Source organism: Rhincodon typus, chromosome 36 (assembly GCF_021869965.1).
Source record: "Rhincodon typus isolate 14 chromosome 36, sRhiTyp1.1, whole genome shotgun sequence".
Taxonomy (NCBI): Eukaryota; Metazoa; Chordata; class Chondrichthyes; order Orectolobiformes; family Rhincodontidae; genus Rhincodon; species Rhincodon typus.
The window spans coordinates 17,459,392-17,478,167 of record NC_063367.1 but is presented as its reverse complement, the minus strand read 5'-3'; the positions used below and the strand labels follow the sequence as shown (position 1 = coordinate 17,478,167).

General features: G+C 45.9%; 2 protein-coding genes across 4 annotated transcripts in view; one reads left to right on the top strand and one right to left on the bottom strand.

Annotated features, from left to right (window-relative positions):
• The window catches only part of LOC109919271 (growth arrest-specific protein 1-like), a 24,247-nt gene extending 21,867 nt beyond the window's left edge, over positions 1-2,380 (top strand). Inside the window, exon 2 of the mRNA XM_020519261.2 lies at positions 2,054-2,380. The gene's annotated coding sequence lies outside the window, so the exon portion shown is untranslated. The remainder of the gene's footprint in view (positions 1-2,053) is intronic.
• ulk3 (unc-51 like kinase 3) overlaps positions 1-18,776 on the bottom strand; it is a 50,708-nt gene that overhangs the window by 10,097 nt on the left and 21,835 nt on the right. For 2 of the 3 annotated variants that reach the window (XM_048617152.1, XM_048617154.1), the window contains exons 8-15: positions 18,244-18,349; positions 16,603-16,643; positions 14,904-15,006; positions 13,982-14,046; positions 9,316-9,394; positions 6,232-6,272; positions 6,008-6,055; positions 4,653-4,723 (exon numbers count right to left, since the gene is read on the bottom strand). In XM_048617152.1, coding sequence (XP_048473109.1) covers positions 4,653-4,723; positions 6,008-6,055; positions 6,232-6,272; positions 9,316-9,394; positions 13,982-14,046; positions 14,904-15,006; positions 16,603-16,643; positions 18,244-18,349 — 554 coding nt within the window. The remainder of the gene's footprint in view (positions 1-4,652; positions 4,724-6,007; positions 6,056-6,231; positions 6,273-9,315; positions 9,395-13,981; positions 14,047-14,903; positions 15,007-16,602; positions 16,644-18,243; positions 18,350-18,776) is intronic. The other variant, XM_048617153.1, reaches the window with a different exon arrangement.

Sequence of the window (18,776 nt, the reverse complement as noted above, 5' to 3'; positions counted from 1 at the left end):
GTGCGCGAGACCACCACCCAATCATGGTCAGTGATAGTAGATCATTGGTTGGGGGGACATCACACTACCACAAAGGAGTTATAGAATTGTACATCGCTATTGATTTTGCTTAGGACCAGCCTTTCTCCCCAGCACCAGTTACATGATGAATTCTGTGGCAAATTGCAAATTTGGCAGCCCAGCAAATCTGCAGGTAATTGCTGTCTACAATCTGACATCATTTCAAAAAGTGATATTTTTAAAATATATATTTGCTGGCCTGGCAGCCTCTGTGGAAAGAGAAACAGAGTTACCTTTTCAAGCCCAATATCATTCTCCTGTAGCACTCTCACAAAGTAGTTCTGTAGCAGAACTCTCAGCTATTTGCATTCCTCCAATTCCGAACTCTTGCAAATTCCCAATATTTTTCTCTTGTTTTTCATAGGATGTTGGTGCCACTGGCAAGTCCAGCATTTATTATCTATTCCTGATTGCCCCTGAACTGAGGGCAGTAAAGTGTTAACCACATCGCTGTGCATCTGGGCCACATCACAGAATCCCTACAGTGTGGAAGCAGGCCATTCAGCCCAAACTGACCCACCAAAGAGCATCCCACCCAGACCCAGACCCCCACCCCCACCCTATCCCTGCAACCTAGCATTTCCCCTGGCTAACACACCTAATGTACACATCCCTGAACACTACAGGCAATTTAGCATGGCCAATCTACCTAACTTGCACATCTTTGGACTGTGGGACAAAACTGGAGAAAACCGACACAGACACGGGAGAAGTGAAGACTCTGTACAGACAGTCGCCCGAGGGTCCCTGTTGCTGTGAGGCAGCAGTGCTAACCACTGAGCCATCGATCATAGGCCAGGATGGCAGATTTCTAAATGTTCTGCACCGTTTGTGATTGCTTGGATACTGAAACAGTCCTCGCCTAAATGCAGTGAGACCTGGACAATAAGCAGGTTTGAGTTGAAAGGTGGTAAGTAACACTTGTGTCACACAAGTGCTGGACAATGACTGTCTCCCAACAAGAGAGGATCTGCCTTTCTCCCCATAATATTCATGCTTATTCTCTCACTAGCAATACCTGGGGGCAGGGTTGGATGGTCAGAAGCTGAACTGGACTAGGTATATACTCTGCGGCTACAAGGGCAGCTCAGAGGCTAGGAATCCTGCAATGAGTAACTCACCTCCTGACTCCCAAAACCTGTCCACCATCTACAAGGCACAAGTCAGGAATTTAATGGAATACACCCCGCTTGCCTGGGAGAGTGCAGCTCCAACAACACTCAAGAAGCTTGACACATCCAGGACAAAACAGCCTGTTTAGTTGGCACCAAATTCAAAAACATTTATTCCCTCCACCACTAACGCTCAGTAGCAGCAGTGTGTACAATTTACAAGATGCACTGCAGAAATTTACCAAGGCTCCCTAGACTGTACCTTCCAAACCCAAGACCACTTCCACCTAGAAGGATGAGGGTAGAAGATACGTGGGAGCCCCTGCTAGATCCTCTCCAAGGCATACACCGTCCTGACTTGGAAATATATTGTCATTCCTTCAGTGTCACTGGGTCAATCCTGGGACTCCCTCCCTAAGGGCATTGTGGGTCTACCTACAGCACATGGACTGCAGCGATTCAAGAAGGCAGCTCACCACCACCTTCTCAAGGGTTATGGGGATGGGCAATAAATATTGGCCTAGCCAGCAATGCCAACCTCCCATGAATTAATTTTAAAAAAACCCACCAGCAGAACATGGTGGATTTGAACTCATGCCCAGAGTTTTAGCCTGTGCCTCTCGATTACTATTCCAGTGACATCACCGCAAGCCCTGTCACCTTCTGCCAGTTTAAACTGCTTCACTGCTGGATGGTTGTTCCTTCAGAAGTATTTATCCTACCATCTGGAATTCCCCCTTAAACTGCTTCACCTCTCCAGCTGGTTTAAGTCACTTCCTAAAACATATCTCTTTGAGCATCTCTCTGACCTGTCTTCATGTGGCTCGATGCCCCTATGATATGTTTAACTGTACTAAAAAATCCAAACTTTCTTTTTAAAGGTGGATGGGGGTCACCTAAGGCGAAGACATCATTCACGTGAAAAGCTCCACTGCAAGCTGGATAACCACTGGAACATGTAATCCCCACCCACCGCATGTGGCCCCCACATTGTGAAGACTGAACATTCTGCAAGAAAACGACCTTTTACTTGACAGAGACAATGTTGGGAGGAGGGAAGGTGACAGTCAGAACAAGGGGAGACAGTGAGACAAGGGGTTAATTAACTCTCTGTCAGTGTTTTCCTCATTGATTCCACTCTGGCAATTTTAATTAAACACTGACAACATGTCTTACTTCAGCACAGAGAATCACGAATAAATCAAATTTATATTTAGCTGCAGCCCTTTGCCAATGAGGTGATCTTCTAGCCTTTGGCCTTGTAGTCAGCTCCACTAATAACTTGATGAGACCTCTCTCTCTGTCTCTCAGCATTGTGGAACCTATTAGTCATCCATTCATAAAAGTCAATGCATCATCTTCTGTCAAGTGCATGTAGGCATGGTCACTCCATGTCACTGAAGATAGGCCCATTATATTTGGGACTTCGTAAATAAATGCAGATTGTCTCCGAGCCCCTGTGGCCTGTACCTAAAATCCCACTGAAGCCCACTCTCACACTGCCCCCACATGCTCGCTGGTCCCCACAATGATTCTCAATCGACCAACATCTCAGTTTTCAAAAGCTCAACCTTGCATTTAACATAAGAACCAGGAGTAGGCCATCTGGCCCATTGAGCGTGCTCCACCATTCAATAAGATCATAGCTGATCTTTTCATGGACTCAGCTGCACTTACCCTCTCCCTGACCATAACCCTTAATTCCTTTACTGTTCAAAAATCTATCTTTGCCTTAAAAACATTCAACAAGGTAGGCTCAACGGCTTCACTGGGCAGGGAATTCCACAGATTCACAACCCTTTGGGTGAAGATATTCTTCCTCAACTCAGACCTAAATCTGCTCCCCATTTATTTTGAGGCTATGCCCCCGAGTTCTAGTTTCACTGGCCAGTGGAAACAGCCTCCCTGCTTCTATCTTATCCATCCCCTTCATAATTTGAACCCCCCTCATTCTTCTAAATTCCAATGAGGATAGTCCCCAGTCTACTCAATCTCTCCTCATAAGCCAACCCTCTCAACTCCGGAATCAACCTAGTGAACCTCCTCTGCACCCCCTCCAGTGCCAGTACATCCTTTCTCAAGTAAGGAGATCAAAACTGTACACAGTTTCTCTATTGAGAGAGAGAGAGGGAGAGAGAGATGAACTTCTAGAACTCAATGGGGTGAATTTTGCATAGTTTGGGGGGTGGAGATGGTGTTCATCACCGTCCCCCATTTTCCTCCAACCCAGTAGGAAGAAACAGCTTCAAAACTTCAAGGTGATACGATGGGGGTGACCTAAACGAGTTGAGTGGGGGGGGTTTTCTGCTCCACCCGACCCCTCAGTGCAATGGATTCTCCTGCTCGGGATTTGCCATCCAAGTGGCCTCAGCAGCGCCAGAACACAGTAGTGGCTGTGGCTGGAACCACAAGGAGAAGTCCATGGATGCTGGACTTATGGGGAAGTCAGGCTGGGACCGGGGACACTGTTGAAGGGGGAGGAGGTCGGGTTTCAGAGTCCAAGGAGAAATGCACAAAAGGGAGGGCGATCTGGTTTTGGGGAGGAGTAGAACTCCTCCTTGCCACCATGCCCTTACTGCCCCCCCCCCCCCCCCCCCCCCCCCCCCGCCCCCCCCCCACCATTTTTACAAAGACAAAAATTGCTGGAGAAACTCAGCAGGTCTGGCAGCATCAATGGAGAGAAAGCAGAGTTAATGTTTTGGGTCTGGCGACCCTTCTTAGAAACGTTAACTCTAATTTCTCTCCACATATGCTGCCAGACCTACTTGGGTTTCTCCAGCAATTCCCGATTTTTGTTTCTGATTTCCAACATCCAGTGTCCTGAGGAAGGGTCACTGGACCCAAAACGTTAACTCTGATTTCTCTCCACAGCTGCCACTGCACCTGCTGAGCTTTTCCAGCCATTTCTGTTTTTAATCCACAGCTCTTTGTTTTTTTTTAGAAAGAGTGAGCTACTTTCCTTCTGCGTTCCTCTTCCCACATTTTTATTTTTTTTTTAAAAAGAGGCAGGTAGGACTTGAACCTGGATCTTCTGGCCCAGAGTTAAGGACACCACCGCTGGTGACTTCCTCTGTCCACTGTATTATGGCAACAGAGGTGGAAACAAGCCTCTCTGTTCTCCTTTAGGAAACTCCTTAAAACCTACCACTTTGAACAAGCCTTCTTCCCCTCTTGTAGTCACCATCCAGTCTCACACTCCCGACTCCAAGACTGCCCTATCAATGTTTAATTCAAGATGTGGCACCCAAGGCAATGTAGCAATCCCTCAGTACCAGCTTAGAACCGTACTGGAAGGGAATTCGGATTGGAGTCCACAGTGATACTGACTGAGCTTCCATCGGGCCAGCCCTCAGTTGCCCACGTCAAGGATAAATAGCCAACATTCCCCAGGCTTTGCACTGAACTCAATCAAGGATCAGCTTGTGACAGTCAGGCCACACTAAACAGTGAGAGGAAGAAGCGTAGCAGGTCTTTATTTACTCACTGCTTTTGACGGACTCCGAGAACGGATCCTGATCCATAGTAGCTGCCTCTTTCTGAGTCTCTCTCATCTGAGGAAGACAAAACAATAAAATTCACTTTGACATGACCGCACCCAAAAAAACGATCGACAAAAATGCTAAAGTAACCCTTCAGGAAGAGGAGGAGCGAAGGAATGGCAGAACAGGCCCGAGGGGCTGAATGGCCTCAATGAGACGAAGGCTAATCCATGACTTAACTCCCTTTAAGGGCAGATTGAGGAGACTCGGCTTGTATCATCAAGGGATTTGAAGCATGAGAAGTGATCTCATTGAATCTTACAAAATTCTTAGAGGGTTTGTTGGGGTAGACACGGGAATGATGTTTCCCCTGGCTGGAAGGGATCTCGGGCCATGAGATATAGTCTCAGATTGAGGGGCAAGCCATTCAGTCACTGGATCATCACTGAAATCACCATTTCTCACCCATCTGGGTTTGGTCTCTTTACTGTTGAATGGAAGCCTACAGATTGCAATGCTGGCCCATTCATGTCGTCCTGAAAGGTCCCAGTGAAAACTTTGGGAGCCCAAAGGTTTCCCTAGGGACTTGCACTGCTGCAGTGGATGCTGGGATGGCCCAGCATCCATTACGTTATGTGAAAATAGTTGGAAATCCCTCAGATGGGTGGACTGTAAAGAGAGAGAGACAGAGGGATACAGAGAGTGACAGAAAGGTGAAGGAGAGAAAGAAAGACAATAGAGCAAGAGAGAAGTAGGAGGGAGAGAGAATAAAAGGGAGAGGGAGGGGAGAGGAGACAGAAAAGAGGAGCGAAATGGGAAGAGAAAACAAAGCAAAGAAAGAAAGTGGACAGAAAAAGTAAGGGAATAGAGAAAGCAAGAGGAGAGAGAAAAAAGGAGAGGAGAGAGACAGAGAAAAGATGGAGGAAAAAGACAGAGAGAAAGGACAGAGAGAGAGAAAAAAAGAAAAAGAGAGCGAGCCAAGAGAGAAAAAGAGGAGAGAAATAAAATTAGAGAGAGTAAAAGGAGAGAGAAGAGAGAGAGAGAGCGGGAAAGGAGAAGAGAAAAGAAGGAAAGGAAGGAGGGGGAGAGGAAAAGAAAAGAGAATGAATTGTGGATCAAATGCACTAGCCGTTTAGTTTAACACTGTACTCTATGTTCGTATTTTTGATGAGGAAACTAGCTTCATACACACAGCATGTGTTATAATCTCGCTGGTGTCTTTTGGACATTGACAGCTCCAGGTTACTGGTGCCAGCTCCCAGCTCCACACTAAGGCAAATCATTGCACAAACCCAGGGTCAGTATTCCATTTCACTTTTCATTTTTCACTTCCCATCAACAAACAATCAGCCTAACCTTGAGTTGTTCCTTCAGGTATTCAGCTCGGCTCATGAGGTTCTGAACCTGAGGAAATTGCGAGGGGAAAAGGTTTAGAATGTTTGAAGATACTTGTAGTACTTATTCAGAACCAAAAAAACGAACAAACAACATGCGTGATTCAATTCAAATGCAAACAGTAAATTTTGTCAATAAACTTGCGCTGAACCTGTGAGCTGAATAGGCCAGGGATTTAGACTTACCTCTTTATGTAAAATCACTCGTCTTCTGCCCTGTGGCTCACCTGTAATAGAGTTAAGAAAGAGTTTGTTTTTTTACTGTGATGTGGAGACTAGTCCGATAGAGTGACGGCCAACTCGAAGAGAAGGTCAAGAGGAAATTTGATAATTAAGCTGGAGAGGGTTCAGAAGAGATTTACCAGGATGTTGCCTGGAATGGAAGGTTTGAATTATAAGGAGAGGCTGGGTCTTTTTTTTGCTGGAGTGTAGGAGGTTGAGAGGTGACCTTATAGAGGTTTATAAAATAATGAGGGGTATAGATAAGGTGAATGGCGGGTGTCTTTTCCCTAAGGTGGGGTTCTCATGAGGAGGGGGGCATATTTCTAAGGTGAGAGGAGAAAGATTTAAAAAAGACATGAGGGACAACATTTTTGTGGAATGAACTCCCAGAGGAAGTGGTTTACGGAGATACAGTTACAATGTTTAAAAGACATTTAGCTAGGTACATGAATAAGAAATGTTTGGAGGGATATGGCCCAGGAGCAGGCAGGTGAGACTAGTTTAGTTTGGGATTATGTTTGGCATGGACTTGTTGGACTGAAGGGTCTGTTTCTGTGTTGTACGACTCTATGACTTTATAAAGTTGAGTGGCATTCAAAATCATGAGAGATCTGGACAGCGTATACAGGAAAAACTTGATCCTTCCACCAACGGAAACAGGACGAGAGGGCACAGGTTGAAAATAACTGCCAAAAAGGAGCCATGGCGATGAGGAAAGTCTTCCTCATGGTTTGAGATCTGGAATGCACTGCCTGAGTGGGTGATGGAGGCAGGTTCCATTCAGGCACTCAAGAAGGAAGTGGATTAATATCTGAAAAGGAGGATTATAGGGACAAGGTGCAGGAATGGCGCCAGATGTATTATTCATTTGAGACCCAAGCAGACACAACGGGCCGAATGGCTTCCTTCTGTCCTGCAAGTCAAGTGTTCGAAAGGCACAGCCAGTCAGTCGGGCTCCTAAAGTGAAGGGTGACGACAACTTGTGTAAAACCAAAGCACTCAGGTCACAAAATCGATCGCTGATTTGTATAGTTTTAACCACAAGCTCAAATCAGCCAAAACAGTCAATCTACCTGCAGGTTCAGCAAGAAATCTGGAGGGTGAACTGGAGTTCAGTAATAAGGAAGACTTGTTAAATTTGTACAGGGTTTTGATGAGACCACATCTGGAATACAGTGCACGATTCTGATCTCCATATCTAAGAGGCAGCACAGCCAATATTTATTAAATCATTCCTTGTAATGATGGGGTTATCCTATCAGGCAATGAATTAATGATATTTTTTATTGTCACATATATCTAGGAAGATACAGTGAAAAGTGTTTTGTCACAATTCAACACCATTCTGAGTTACAAAAGGAATAAAATGAAATTACTTATTAAGAGTTAATCTCTTGTTCAAATTGAGTCTCATGCATGCTCCATGGCATCTGCATGGTCTCTGCCAAGTGTTCCAGACCTCCAGGGCTCCCCCCCCCGCTGCCCTGGACCTACCGCAGCCAGGGCTCCCAACATCCCCTGCCCCAGGCCTACCGCAGCCAGGCACACCCCCCACGCCCTCGCCCCAGGCCTACTGCAGCCAGGGGATCCTGCTCCACGCCAATAACACTGCAGCCTCAAAGGTGAAGAAATAAAAGAAGAAGAGAAAATAACAAAAAGGAGAGAGAGAGAGAGAGAGAAAAGGGTTCCACCTGCCTGGAGCAGATGGGCTTAGGTGCCCAAACACTACCTTACCGGTGCCACCATCTTAATTCAGATGTAATCCTCCAGAGAGTTTTAGAAGGAGAGAGATGACATCATTGAAATACAAAAAAACCTGAATGGGCTTGACTTGGTCGATTCTGACAGATTATTTGACGTGGTCGGGGAATCCAGAGCAGGTTGGGTGTTGGCAGCACCGTTCCAAAGTAAGGGGCTGACCTTTTATGGACTAAGGGGAAAGAGAATTGGCTCCTTCAGAGGGTTGTGAATCTTTGGAATCCTCTACCACAGATGGCTATGGTTACAGACGGACCTCAGATCTCTCGGGGAAATCTAGCAATTGGGGGAGCAGGTGGGGAAATGGAGTTGCGGCCCAAGCTCAGGCAGGATCCAAGGTGAATTGGCAGAACAGGTGTTACAGGCCGAGTGGCCTCCTCCTGCTCCTATTTCTTGTGGGTGGTATTGTAGTACAACAACTAATTGCATTTGAATGGCACCCTTAACAACAATGAAACGTCCTAAAGTTCACAGGAACACGAGTAGAAAGATTGCTGGTAGATGTGTGGGAAAGACTAACTGCTTTGGAGTTTACTAAGTCAGCCCACACCGTCCTTCCATGTCAAATATCAGCCAAAGCTCACGCATTCGGGGAGTAATGGCACAGTGGCAATGTCATTGGCCCAGCAATTCAGAATCCCAGGCCAATGCGCTGGGGACATGAGTTTGAATCCCACCATTGCAGCTGGTGAGATTTAAATCTAATAAAATGTAGAACAAAGAGCTGACCTAATGGTGACCAAGTAACAATGTCAATTATCACACAAAAAAAAACTCATCTGGGTCATCAATATGACCTTTATAGATGGGAGGAAATCTGCTATCTTTACCTGGTCTGGTCTACATATAGAGTCAGAGATGTACAGCACGGAAACAGACCTTTTGGTCCAACACGTCCATGTCAACCAGATATCCTAAATTAATCCAGTCCCATTTGCTAGCATTTGGCCCATATCTCTCTAAACCCTTCCTATTCATATATCCATCCAGATGCCTTTTAAATGTCGCAATTGTACCAGCCCCCACCACTTCCTCGGGCAGCTCGTTCCATACACCCTCTGTGTGAAAAGGTTTCCCCTTAGGTTTCTTTTAAATCATTCCCCCCTCACTTTAAAACTTATAATTCCAAAATCTGGCTGACTCTTAACTGCTCGCTGGGCAATTATGGGTCTGTTGATGGGCTAGAAACACAGGAATAGGGGAGGCCATTCAGCCCTCCCTCAAGCCTGTTCCAGGGCTGCATTATAAACGACTGCCTTCCCAGACCTCCCTCCAGACAGATCCACTCACTCGCCAACATGGGCAGCAGTTCCCCGAGACTCTGTTGATAAAGGTCCAGAGTTTCCTCGGAATCATCACCTTCTTCATCCTGGTGGCAGAAACAGAAACAGAAGATAAAACATTCACGCACAAGGCCACATCCCACAAGCTCACTCCTACTGGCCATATACAAAACCGAGCCGAGCCCATCGACACCACCCAATTCATCTCCTGAGAGCACCGCTCCAACATACCTTCACTTCTTGGAGGGTCCAATGAAGGAGGACTCCAGAACTGTTGCCAACCTCCCAGTGCTCCATCCTGCATCATTCCTCTTCCTAGACAGCACCCCCTATCTCCCAGTCTCAGCAGCGCAGAAATCAGCATCTCTCTCTTTTAGGGGACGTGGGCATTAATGACAAGATCAATAATTGTTGTACAAGCCTGGAACAAAGTGGCTTGCTTAGCCATCCTTGTGGGCAGTTAAGAATCAATAATATTGCTGTGGGTCTGGAGTCACATCAGCCAGACTGGACAAGGATAAGACCATAAGACATAGGAGCAGAAATGAGGCCACTCGGCCCATCGAATCTGCTCCGCCATTCAATCATGGCTGATAAGTTTCTCAACCCCACAACTCTTGATCCCCTTGACAATCAAGAACCTATCTATCTCTGTCTTAAATATATTCAATGACCTGGCCTCTACAGCCTTCTGTTGCACTGAATTCCATAGATTCGCCACTCTCTGGCTGACGAAGTTTCTCCTCATTTATGTTCTAAAGGGTCTTCCCTTTATTCTAAGGCTGTGCCCTCAGGTCCTAGTCTCTCCTGCTAATGGAAACATCTTCCCAACATCCACCCTGTCCAGGCCATTCAGTATTCTGTAAGTTTCAATTAGATCCCCCCTCATCCTTCTAAACTCCAATGACTATAGAACCAGACTCCTCAAACGTTCCTCATATGTTAAGCCTTTCATTCCTGGGATCATTCTTATGAAACTCCTCTAGACCCACTCCAGGGCCAGTACATCCTTCCTGAAGTATAGGGCCCAAAATTGCTCACGATGTTGTAAATGTGGTCTGAAGTACATCCCTACTTTTATATTCTTGTCCCCTTGAAATAAATGCAAATATGGTATTTGCCTTCCTAACTACCTACCCAACCTGTAAGTTTACCTTAAGAGAATTCTGGACTAGGACTCCCAAGTCCCTTTGCACTTCAGAGATTTTAATTTTCTCCCCATTTAGAAAATAGTCTATGCCTCTATTCTTCCTACTAAAGTGCATGACCTCACAATTTCCCACAATTTATTCCATCTGCCACTTCTTTGCCCACTCTCCTAATCTGTCTAAATCCTTCTGCAGCCTCCCTGCCTCCTCAATACTATCTGTCCCTCTATCTATCTTTTATCATCTGCAAACTTAGCCAGAATGCCCTCAGTTCCTTCATCTGGATCATTAATATATTAAGTGAAGAGTTGTGGTCCCTTGCGGAACACCACTTGTCACTGGCTGCCATCCTGAGAAGGACCTTTTTATCCCCACTCTCTGCTTTCTGCCACACAGCCAATCTTCTATTCATGCGAGCACCTTGCCTCTAACACCATAGGCCCTCGTCTTACTCAGCAGCCTCCTGTAAGGATGGCAGATTTCCCCTCCTAAATGATTTAAAGGAACACAAGCTTTTGTTTAAAAACAACAATTGGTGATTGCCATTCCTGAGAATAATTCCCGATATTTGTTCTGAATTTGAAGCCCATCAGCTGCGATGATGAGATTTGGACCCTTGTTCCTGAAGCATCAAAGTAAGCGCAAAATACTGCGCATGCTGGAAATCTGAAATAACAGCGGGACATGCTGGAGAAACTCAGCAGATCTGGAAGGGCTTCCCTCACCGACTCCTGGGAATGACAAGCAGCAACCAAACAAGACCGCAAGAAACTACAGAGAGTCGTGAACACAGCCCAGTCCATCACACAAACCAGCCTTGCATCCACTGACTCCATCTACACTTACTGCTGCCTCCGGAAGGAAACCCAACATAATCAAAGATCCCTCCCACCCCAGTTATACTCTCTTCCACCCTCTTCCGTTAGGCCAAAGATATAAACGTTTGAATACACGTACAAACAGATTCAAGAACAGCTTCTTCCCTACTGTTATCAGTTTTTTGAATGGACCTCTCAAATGTTACTTCTGATCTCTCTCTCTGCATCTTTCGTGCAGCTGTAACACTGTATTCTGCACTCTGTTCTATTACCCTGATGCACTTTGTATGGTACGATCTGCCTGTACAGCACGCAAAACAATACTTTTCACTGTATCTCAGTACATGTGACAACAATAAAATCAATCAAAACCATCTGAGGGGAGAGAAACAGTGCTAACATTTCGACCTGCTGCATTTCTCCAGCATTTACTGATTTTATTCCTGGAGCGTTAGTCTAGGGCCTCTGGAATACCTGTTCAGGGAGGTCAATGCTTCCTAAAACAATTCGTTTTAATCTCTCGAGTGCAGTGGAACTATCCTGCTCTTTCACTGCATATTGTATTGATTTTAGTTGCGGCTCAGTGAGCAGCATTCTCGCCTTGGAGTCTGAAGGCTGAGAGTTTAACTCCCACTCCAGAGATTTGAGTTTTAGGCCGGCGTTCCCGTGCAGCACTTTATTTCTGAGTAACAGAAAATACCCCCTTCAGTCTTCCCCTTTTCCAATGTGAACAGATTCAGCTGTCAGTCTGTCCTCCTGAGAAAATGAAACAGATTTCTCTTCTGTTCTCCTGGTTCCCCAGGAAAACCTGTGGAAGATAGTGAAAAACTGGGAGAAATCAGATCTGAAATGAGCCAGAAAGCGTTTTATTCACTCATGGGACGAGAGCATCACATTTCTTGCCCATTCCTAATTGCCCAGAGGGCAGTTAAGAGACAACCCCATTGCTTGGGTCTGGAGGCACATACAGTCCAGACTAAGGCAAGAATGGCAGTTTCCCTCCCTAAAAAACATTAGTGAACCAGATAGGTTTTTCCAACAGTCGACAATGGTTTCATGGTCATCATTAGACTCTTAATTCCAGGTTTTTGTTGAATTTAAGGAAATGGATTCAATAGGAATCTCAATAAGGAACATGGCATGGGACTAGAGTCATAGTCATAGAGTCCTATAGCACAGAGATTGGCCCTTCAGCCCAAACAGGTCCATGCTGACCAAAACGTCCATCCACACTAACCCCATTTCCCTGCCCTTGGCCCATATCCTTCTAAACCTTTCCTATCCATGTATTCGCCTAATGCCTTTTCAATGTTGTTAATGTACCCACCTCAACCACTTCCACTGGCAGCTCATTCCATATGTGTACCACCCTCTTGTGTAAAAAAGTTGCCCCTCAGGTTCCCATGTATTCTTTCCCCTCTTACCTTAAACTGATGCCCTCTAGTCTCGATTCCCTAACCCTGGGAAAAAGACTGAGTGCATTCACCCTATCCATGCCTCTCATGATCTTATTCACTTCTATAAGATCCCCCCTCAGTCTCCTACATGCTAAAGAAAAAAGTCCTAGCTCGTCCAGCCTCTCCCTATAACTCAGTCCCTTGAGTCTCCGCAACATTCTTGTAAATTTCTTCTGCAATCTTTCCAGTTTAACAACATCCTTCAGAAAGGTGACCAAAACTGAACTCAATACTCCAAGTGTGGCCTCACCAACGTCCTGTACAACCGCAACATAACTTCCCAACTTCTATACTCAGTGCCCTGCCTAATGAAGGCCAGTGTGCCAAAAGCCTTCTTCACTGCCCTGTCTACCTGTGACTCCACTTTCAGAGAACCATGCACCTGAACTCCAAGGTCCCTCTGTTCCACTACACTCCTTAAGGCCCTACCATTCACTACATAACTCCTACCTTCATTTGACTTTCCAAACTGCAACACCTCACACTATTCCATATTAAACTCCATTTGCCATTTCTCGGCCCACTTCCCCAGCTGATCAAGATCCTGCTGCAATTTCTGATAACCTTCCTCACTGTCCACAATACCGCCTATTTCAGTGTAATCCACAAACTTACTAATCATGCCTAGTACATTCTCATCCAAATCATTGATCTAGAAAGCAAAGAGCAAGGGCCCAGCACCAACCCCTGAGGCACACCACTAATCACAGGCATCCAGTCAGACAAGCATCCTCCCAATATTACTTCCTGCTTCCTACTATCTATGAGGGATTCTATGATAGAAATCAGTCAAGTGAACCTCAGGTCTGACCTGAAGCATCAGCTTTCCTGCTCCTCTGATGCTGCCCTGCCTGCTGTGTTCCTCCAGCTCTACACCTTGTTATCTTATATAGAATTCTAGGTTGTGTTTGACAAAGTAGAAGCTGAGAAGCTGCTCCCTCTTGTGGGGGAGTCTGTACTTACGGGGCATAGCTTCAGAATGAGGGGGATGGAGGTGAGGAAGATATTCTCTCTCAGAGGATTGTTGGTCTTTGACCCAGTGAGCAGCAGAGGCAGAGCCACTGAATACACTTAAGGCTGAGTCAGGTGGATTGACAAAGGCAAACTGACAGGGAAGTGGAGGTGAGGCCATAATTGGATAAGACACTCGTTTAGCCAAATCATCTTCCCCGCTCCTTTCCCTCTGAACACACATGCCCAATTCGACACGGTGCTTCCTAAAAGCTCAGGGAATGTCAACCCAGTCTTACCTTGGCGATTGCAGCAGAACTGATCTCCAGTGCGGCCAGGAGTCGCGGTTTGTCCTGGGACATTTCTGAAACAAAAATCGGAAGTGGGGAGTGTTAGGGCTCTGGGAGGTGGGAGTACAGACTGCTGTGATACAGCCCAGCCAAGCTCAAACTGAACGTGGAGCAGGTTCAAGGGGCTGAATGACTTCCACTTTATTGATCGGGCATCGCGAAAACTCTTATTTCAGCAAGGCTCTTGTGGCATAGTGGCAGTGCCCCTGCCTTTGGGCCAGAAGGTCCAGTTTCAAGTTCCACCTACTCCATGTCTGAACAGATTGATTTAAACTCTTTTTTCTTAATTCCTTCATGGAATTAGGTGCTTATGGACGGTGCTCATGAATGAGAACATTTATTGCCCATCCCTAATTGCCCAGAGGGCAGAGTCAATTGCTCAGAGTCAACCACATTGCTGTGGGTCTGGAGTCACATGTAGGCCAGACCAGGTAAGGATGCCAGTTTCCTTCCCTAAAGGACATTAGTGAACCAAATGGGTTTTCCCTGACAATCGGCAGTGGTTACGGTTAGACTCTTAATCCCAGATGTTCATTGAATTCAAATTCCACCACCTGCCATGGTGGGATTCGAACCCAAATCGTCAAAACATTAGCTGTGTCTCTTAATTAATAGTCCAGCAATAATACCACCAGGCCATCACCTGCCCAGCTTTCTTCAACCCCTCTTCCAATCGCTTTAATGGGTATTGTCAAAGCCCATGAGCATCAATGGCTTTTGATTTTTAGTATCGTATGCCAGAACATGGCTCCTCAGGCTTTGCAGCATGGAAACGGGAGGGATAACAAGGGAAAGTACAAGTCAGGAATAATGCTCAGGGTGGAAACTTTGGTTTGAAACTTGTGCTGATTTCTGGGAGAGGCATCCTTACCTTTCAGAATGTCCCTCGCAGACTTAGCCTGTTCAAAGTTAGCCCTGTTGCTCTTAGCAACCAATATCTTCAACTCCTCTGCCCTGGAGAGGTACTGAGTTACCTAGCAACAATTAAAAGGAAAAAATAAATGTGCGGGCTGGCCAGGAAATTTCACACAAATCAGGGGCTAGAGTAGGCCTTTGGCCCCTCAAACCTATTCCACCATTCATTACGATCAAGGCTTCTTGGTTCAATAAGACTCTAAAACCTCGTGGCTGTTCAATGCTTCAATTCACCTCCATATGAGAACAGGCACCAATCTCTTGAGCCTCAATCTTAGAATCACAAAATCTCTACAGTGTGGAAGCAGATTATTCGGTCCATCAAGTCCACACCAACCCTCTGAAGAGCATTCCGCCCAGACACAACCCCTTACCCTATCCCTGTAACCCTGCATTTCCCATGCTAACCAACCTAGCCTGTACATCCCTGGGCACTACGGGGCAATTTAGCATGGCCCATCCACCCTAACCTGCACATCTTTGGACTGTGGGAGGAAACCGGAGCACCCGGAGGAAACTCACGCAGACACGGTGAGAATGTGCAAACTCCAGACAGGCAGTCGCCCGAGGGTGGTATCAAACCCGGGTCCCTGGCGCTGTGAGGCAACAGTGCTAGCCACTGAGCCACCATGCCACCACTCAAGCTCCTCAATCTTTTTGAAGCAAATATTCAGCATTCCATTTGATACTACATGGTTTTGGTGCAAATTTTCAGCAAATTCCAAACCATCACTATAACATAATCTCACAATTAATCACTTATGGGATTTGTGTTGGTGAACAGCTACTAACTTTAAACCAGTAACATGGTCTTGTACAGGCACAGATTAGTGTTTAGTCAATGATGGCACACTGTGTGATCATGAATGTGTCAACATGCTCAGAAGGTACATTTACAATGTGTTAAGAAGGATTTTTTACAAGTTCCAATGATAAGTCCTGGCTCAGAGCTTGTACTTGCCAATGTGCAACTATACAAGGCACTGGTGAGACTGCATTAGGAGTACTGTGTCCAGTTCTGGTCCCCTTGTGTGAGGAAAGATATAATTGCCTTGAAGGCAGTTTAGAGATGGTTTATTGGATTAATTCCAGAGTTGAGGAGTTTATCTTATGGAGACACTAGAGTTTAGAAGGACGAGAAGAGATCTAATTGAGGTATACCAGATGCTAAAGGGGATTGACAAAGGAGATGTAGAGAGGACGTTTTCTCTTGCGGGGCAATCTAGAATGAGAGGTTATAGCTTTAGTCGACAAGGTAGCAGATTTAAACCAGGCTTCTTTCAAAGGGTTGTGAATCTGTGGAATGTGATGAAGCTGGGACACAGAGTAAATGTAAGAGAGGCAGATTTTTAATCTGTAACAGGTACAAGGGTTATGGGGAGCGGGCAAGAAAGTAGCGTTAAGGCCGAGATGAGATCAGCCACAATTGTAGTAAATGGTGTAGCAGACTCAAGGGGCTGAATGGCCTACTCCTGCTCCTGGTTTGTTATGTCCTGGTGTTGGTGAATTGGAAAACAATGTGGATCATTGGCCATGGAGCTGAGAGGTTTGGGATGAGCTTTAAGTTTATGTAAGTGGAGGGGGGAGGCTGTGTAGGAAGGAAAGGGAATCACACACGGGCCATTCCTAAAAAGCAAGAGGCAACACTCTCTTACCTTTGACCTGATGGCTGCCTTCTGTGGTCGATCTGATCCATCTAATGCATTAAATCAGAAATACCAAATCAAGATTAGCAGAATTGTGCTAGCACCTGCCATTCATACACAATACAGATTCACTGCCAGCGCAGGTCCCATCCTTGTGATGGCGAACATACTGCATTCAAGGCTGGAGGGTGCTGGTTCAACAGTAACTTTCAAAGGAAAGGGAATTAGATAGACACATTAAAAGCCTTCAATCACTAACTTCTGCATTTTATTTCTACACTGCTTTGATTTTTAAGCAACCCTGCGGGGCTGGATTAGCTCAGTTGGCTGGACAGCTGAATCTGCAACAAAGAGTGACACCAACAGCGTGAGTTCAATTCTCACACGGGCTGAGGTTACTGTGATGGTCCCTCCTTTATAATTTCACGTGGTGACTCTCAGGTTGGAATCCCAATCCCTCTCCCATGACACAGCAGTCCTCTGGGACTGTGGCATCTTTACCTGGAATGCAGCTTTTAAAAGTTATGTTGCAGATGTTGATTTGTGTGATTGAGCTTTGATTACATGAAGTAATCCATCGGGTCAGCAGTAATATTACTAACTGCGGATCAGACTTTTCTCCCCTGCTGGCCAAAGTAGGGGAGGTGCACGTTTTTCTTGTATTTTTTGTTCTTCCTGAGATTTGCTACAATTAATTTGCTTACAATTTGACAAGCCTTGACTTATAAGGCAGGACAACGAATAGCCTCACACGTGGGCTGGCCAATTACGGTATGAGTTTGATTAATAATTTAGCACATCATTTGGTATTGAATCACTCCTGTTACACTCAAAGCTCTGGACTTAAGTAAGACCCTGCAAAGAACACTCACACTTGACAGGATCGGACAGTTGGGGAGGCAGAGTGAAGGTAGGGAAGGTGGTCTATTCGGAATGCTCTTTCAGAGACCCAGCATCATCAATAGGTGTCCCCGTCCACCACCACACCCTCAGTCTCTTCAGACAGTTTCAAGGAAAAACAGTCATGAGATGATAATATATACTTTTATAAACATTCACTCATGGCACATGGGCATTGTTAGCTGGGCCAGCATTTATGGCCTGTCCCTACTTGCCCCTGGAGAAGGCAATGGTGAGCTGCCTTCTTAAACTACCACAGTCCATGCACTGTAGTAGTGCTGCTAGGGATGGTATTGTAGGTTTTGGACCCAGTGACGGTGAAGGGGTGTTCACAGACAATGTTACTAAGGTGTTTAACTTTTAGAGTGGATTTGATGAGTTAGATAGATGCTGTGTTCTGTTGGGGGATTCTGGGACAATGGAATAGGCTTAAAATCCAGTCTATTCTGGAGAGGGCTTGAGGAAACATTCCTACACACAAGCCAGGGTAGGGGCTGCTCTTCCTTACAAGGAAATTAGATGCTGACTCATGGTAAATCTCTGGTCAATTGAATTTTACACAACCAAGGGAAACTGAGCCACTTAAGGTGATGGAGTTAAGATACAGGTCAGCTCAATGGGTTTATATGGTCTCCTGGTGGTATCGAATGGGCAGGGTCTCAGTAAGTCCTGTCCAAAAGGGAATGGGGTCTTAGAGAGAGCTCACTATCCGCTGAGCCCTGGCCACAAGACAGAGCAGCGAGGACTCACAGTGCAGAGCAGGAACAAAGTACTCCAGTGACTTGCAGTAGAGGGAGAGAGCGGAAGAAAGGTCCCCCAGTTGATCCTTCTTCACAGCTTCCACGACCAATGCAGTCTGAAGGGCAAACAGTAAATTAGTGAAAACAATTTAAAAATGCAAACTTCTCAGGACACAAGGTAATGAGAAAGATGGACACGAGGATAGGGAGAGAGAGAGAGAGAGAGAAAGAGAAAGAGAGAGAAAAGCAGAGACAGAGAGAAAGAGAGAGAGAGAGACAGAGTTGCAGTTTTAAAGTTGTGTCACAAAGGAGAAGGAAAAGGCAGAGATGTTTAGGGGCGACATCCCAGAGCTTAGGGCCCAGGTATCAAGACATGGTTACCGATGGTGGAGCAATGGAAACTGCGGGTGTGCACTGAGCTCCGAATTGGAGGAGCACAGACATCTTAGAGGATAGTGAGGCTGGAGATGGTGACAGAGATAGGGAGGGGGTGTAGGGGCTGGAGGAGGTGACAGAGATAGGGAGGGGGTGTAGGGGCTGGAG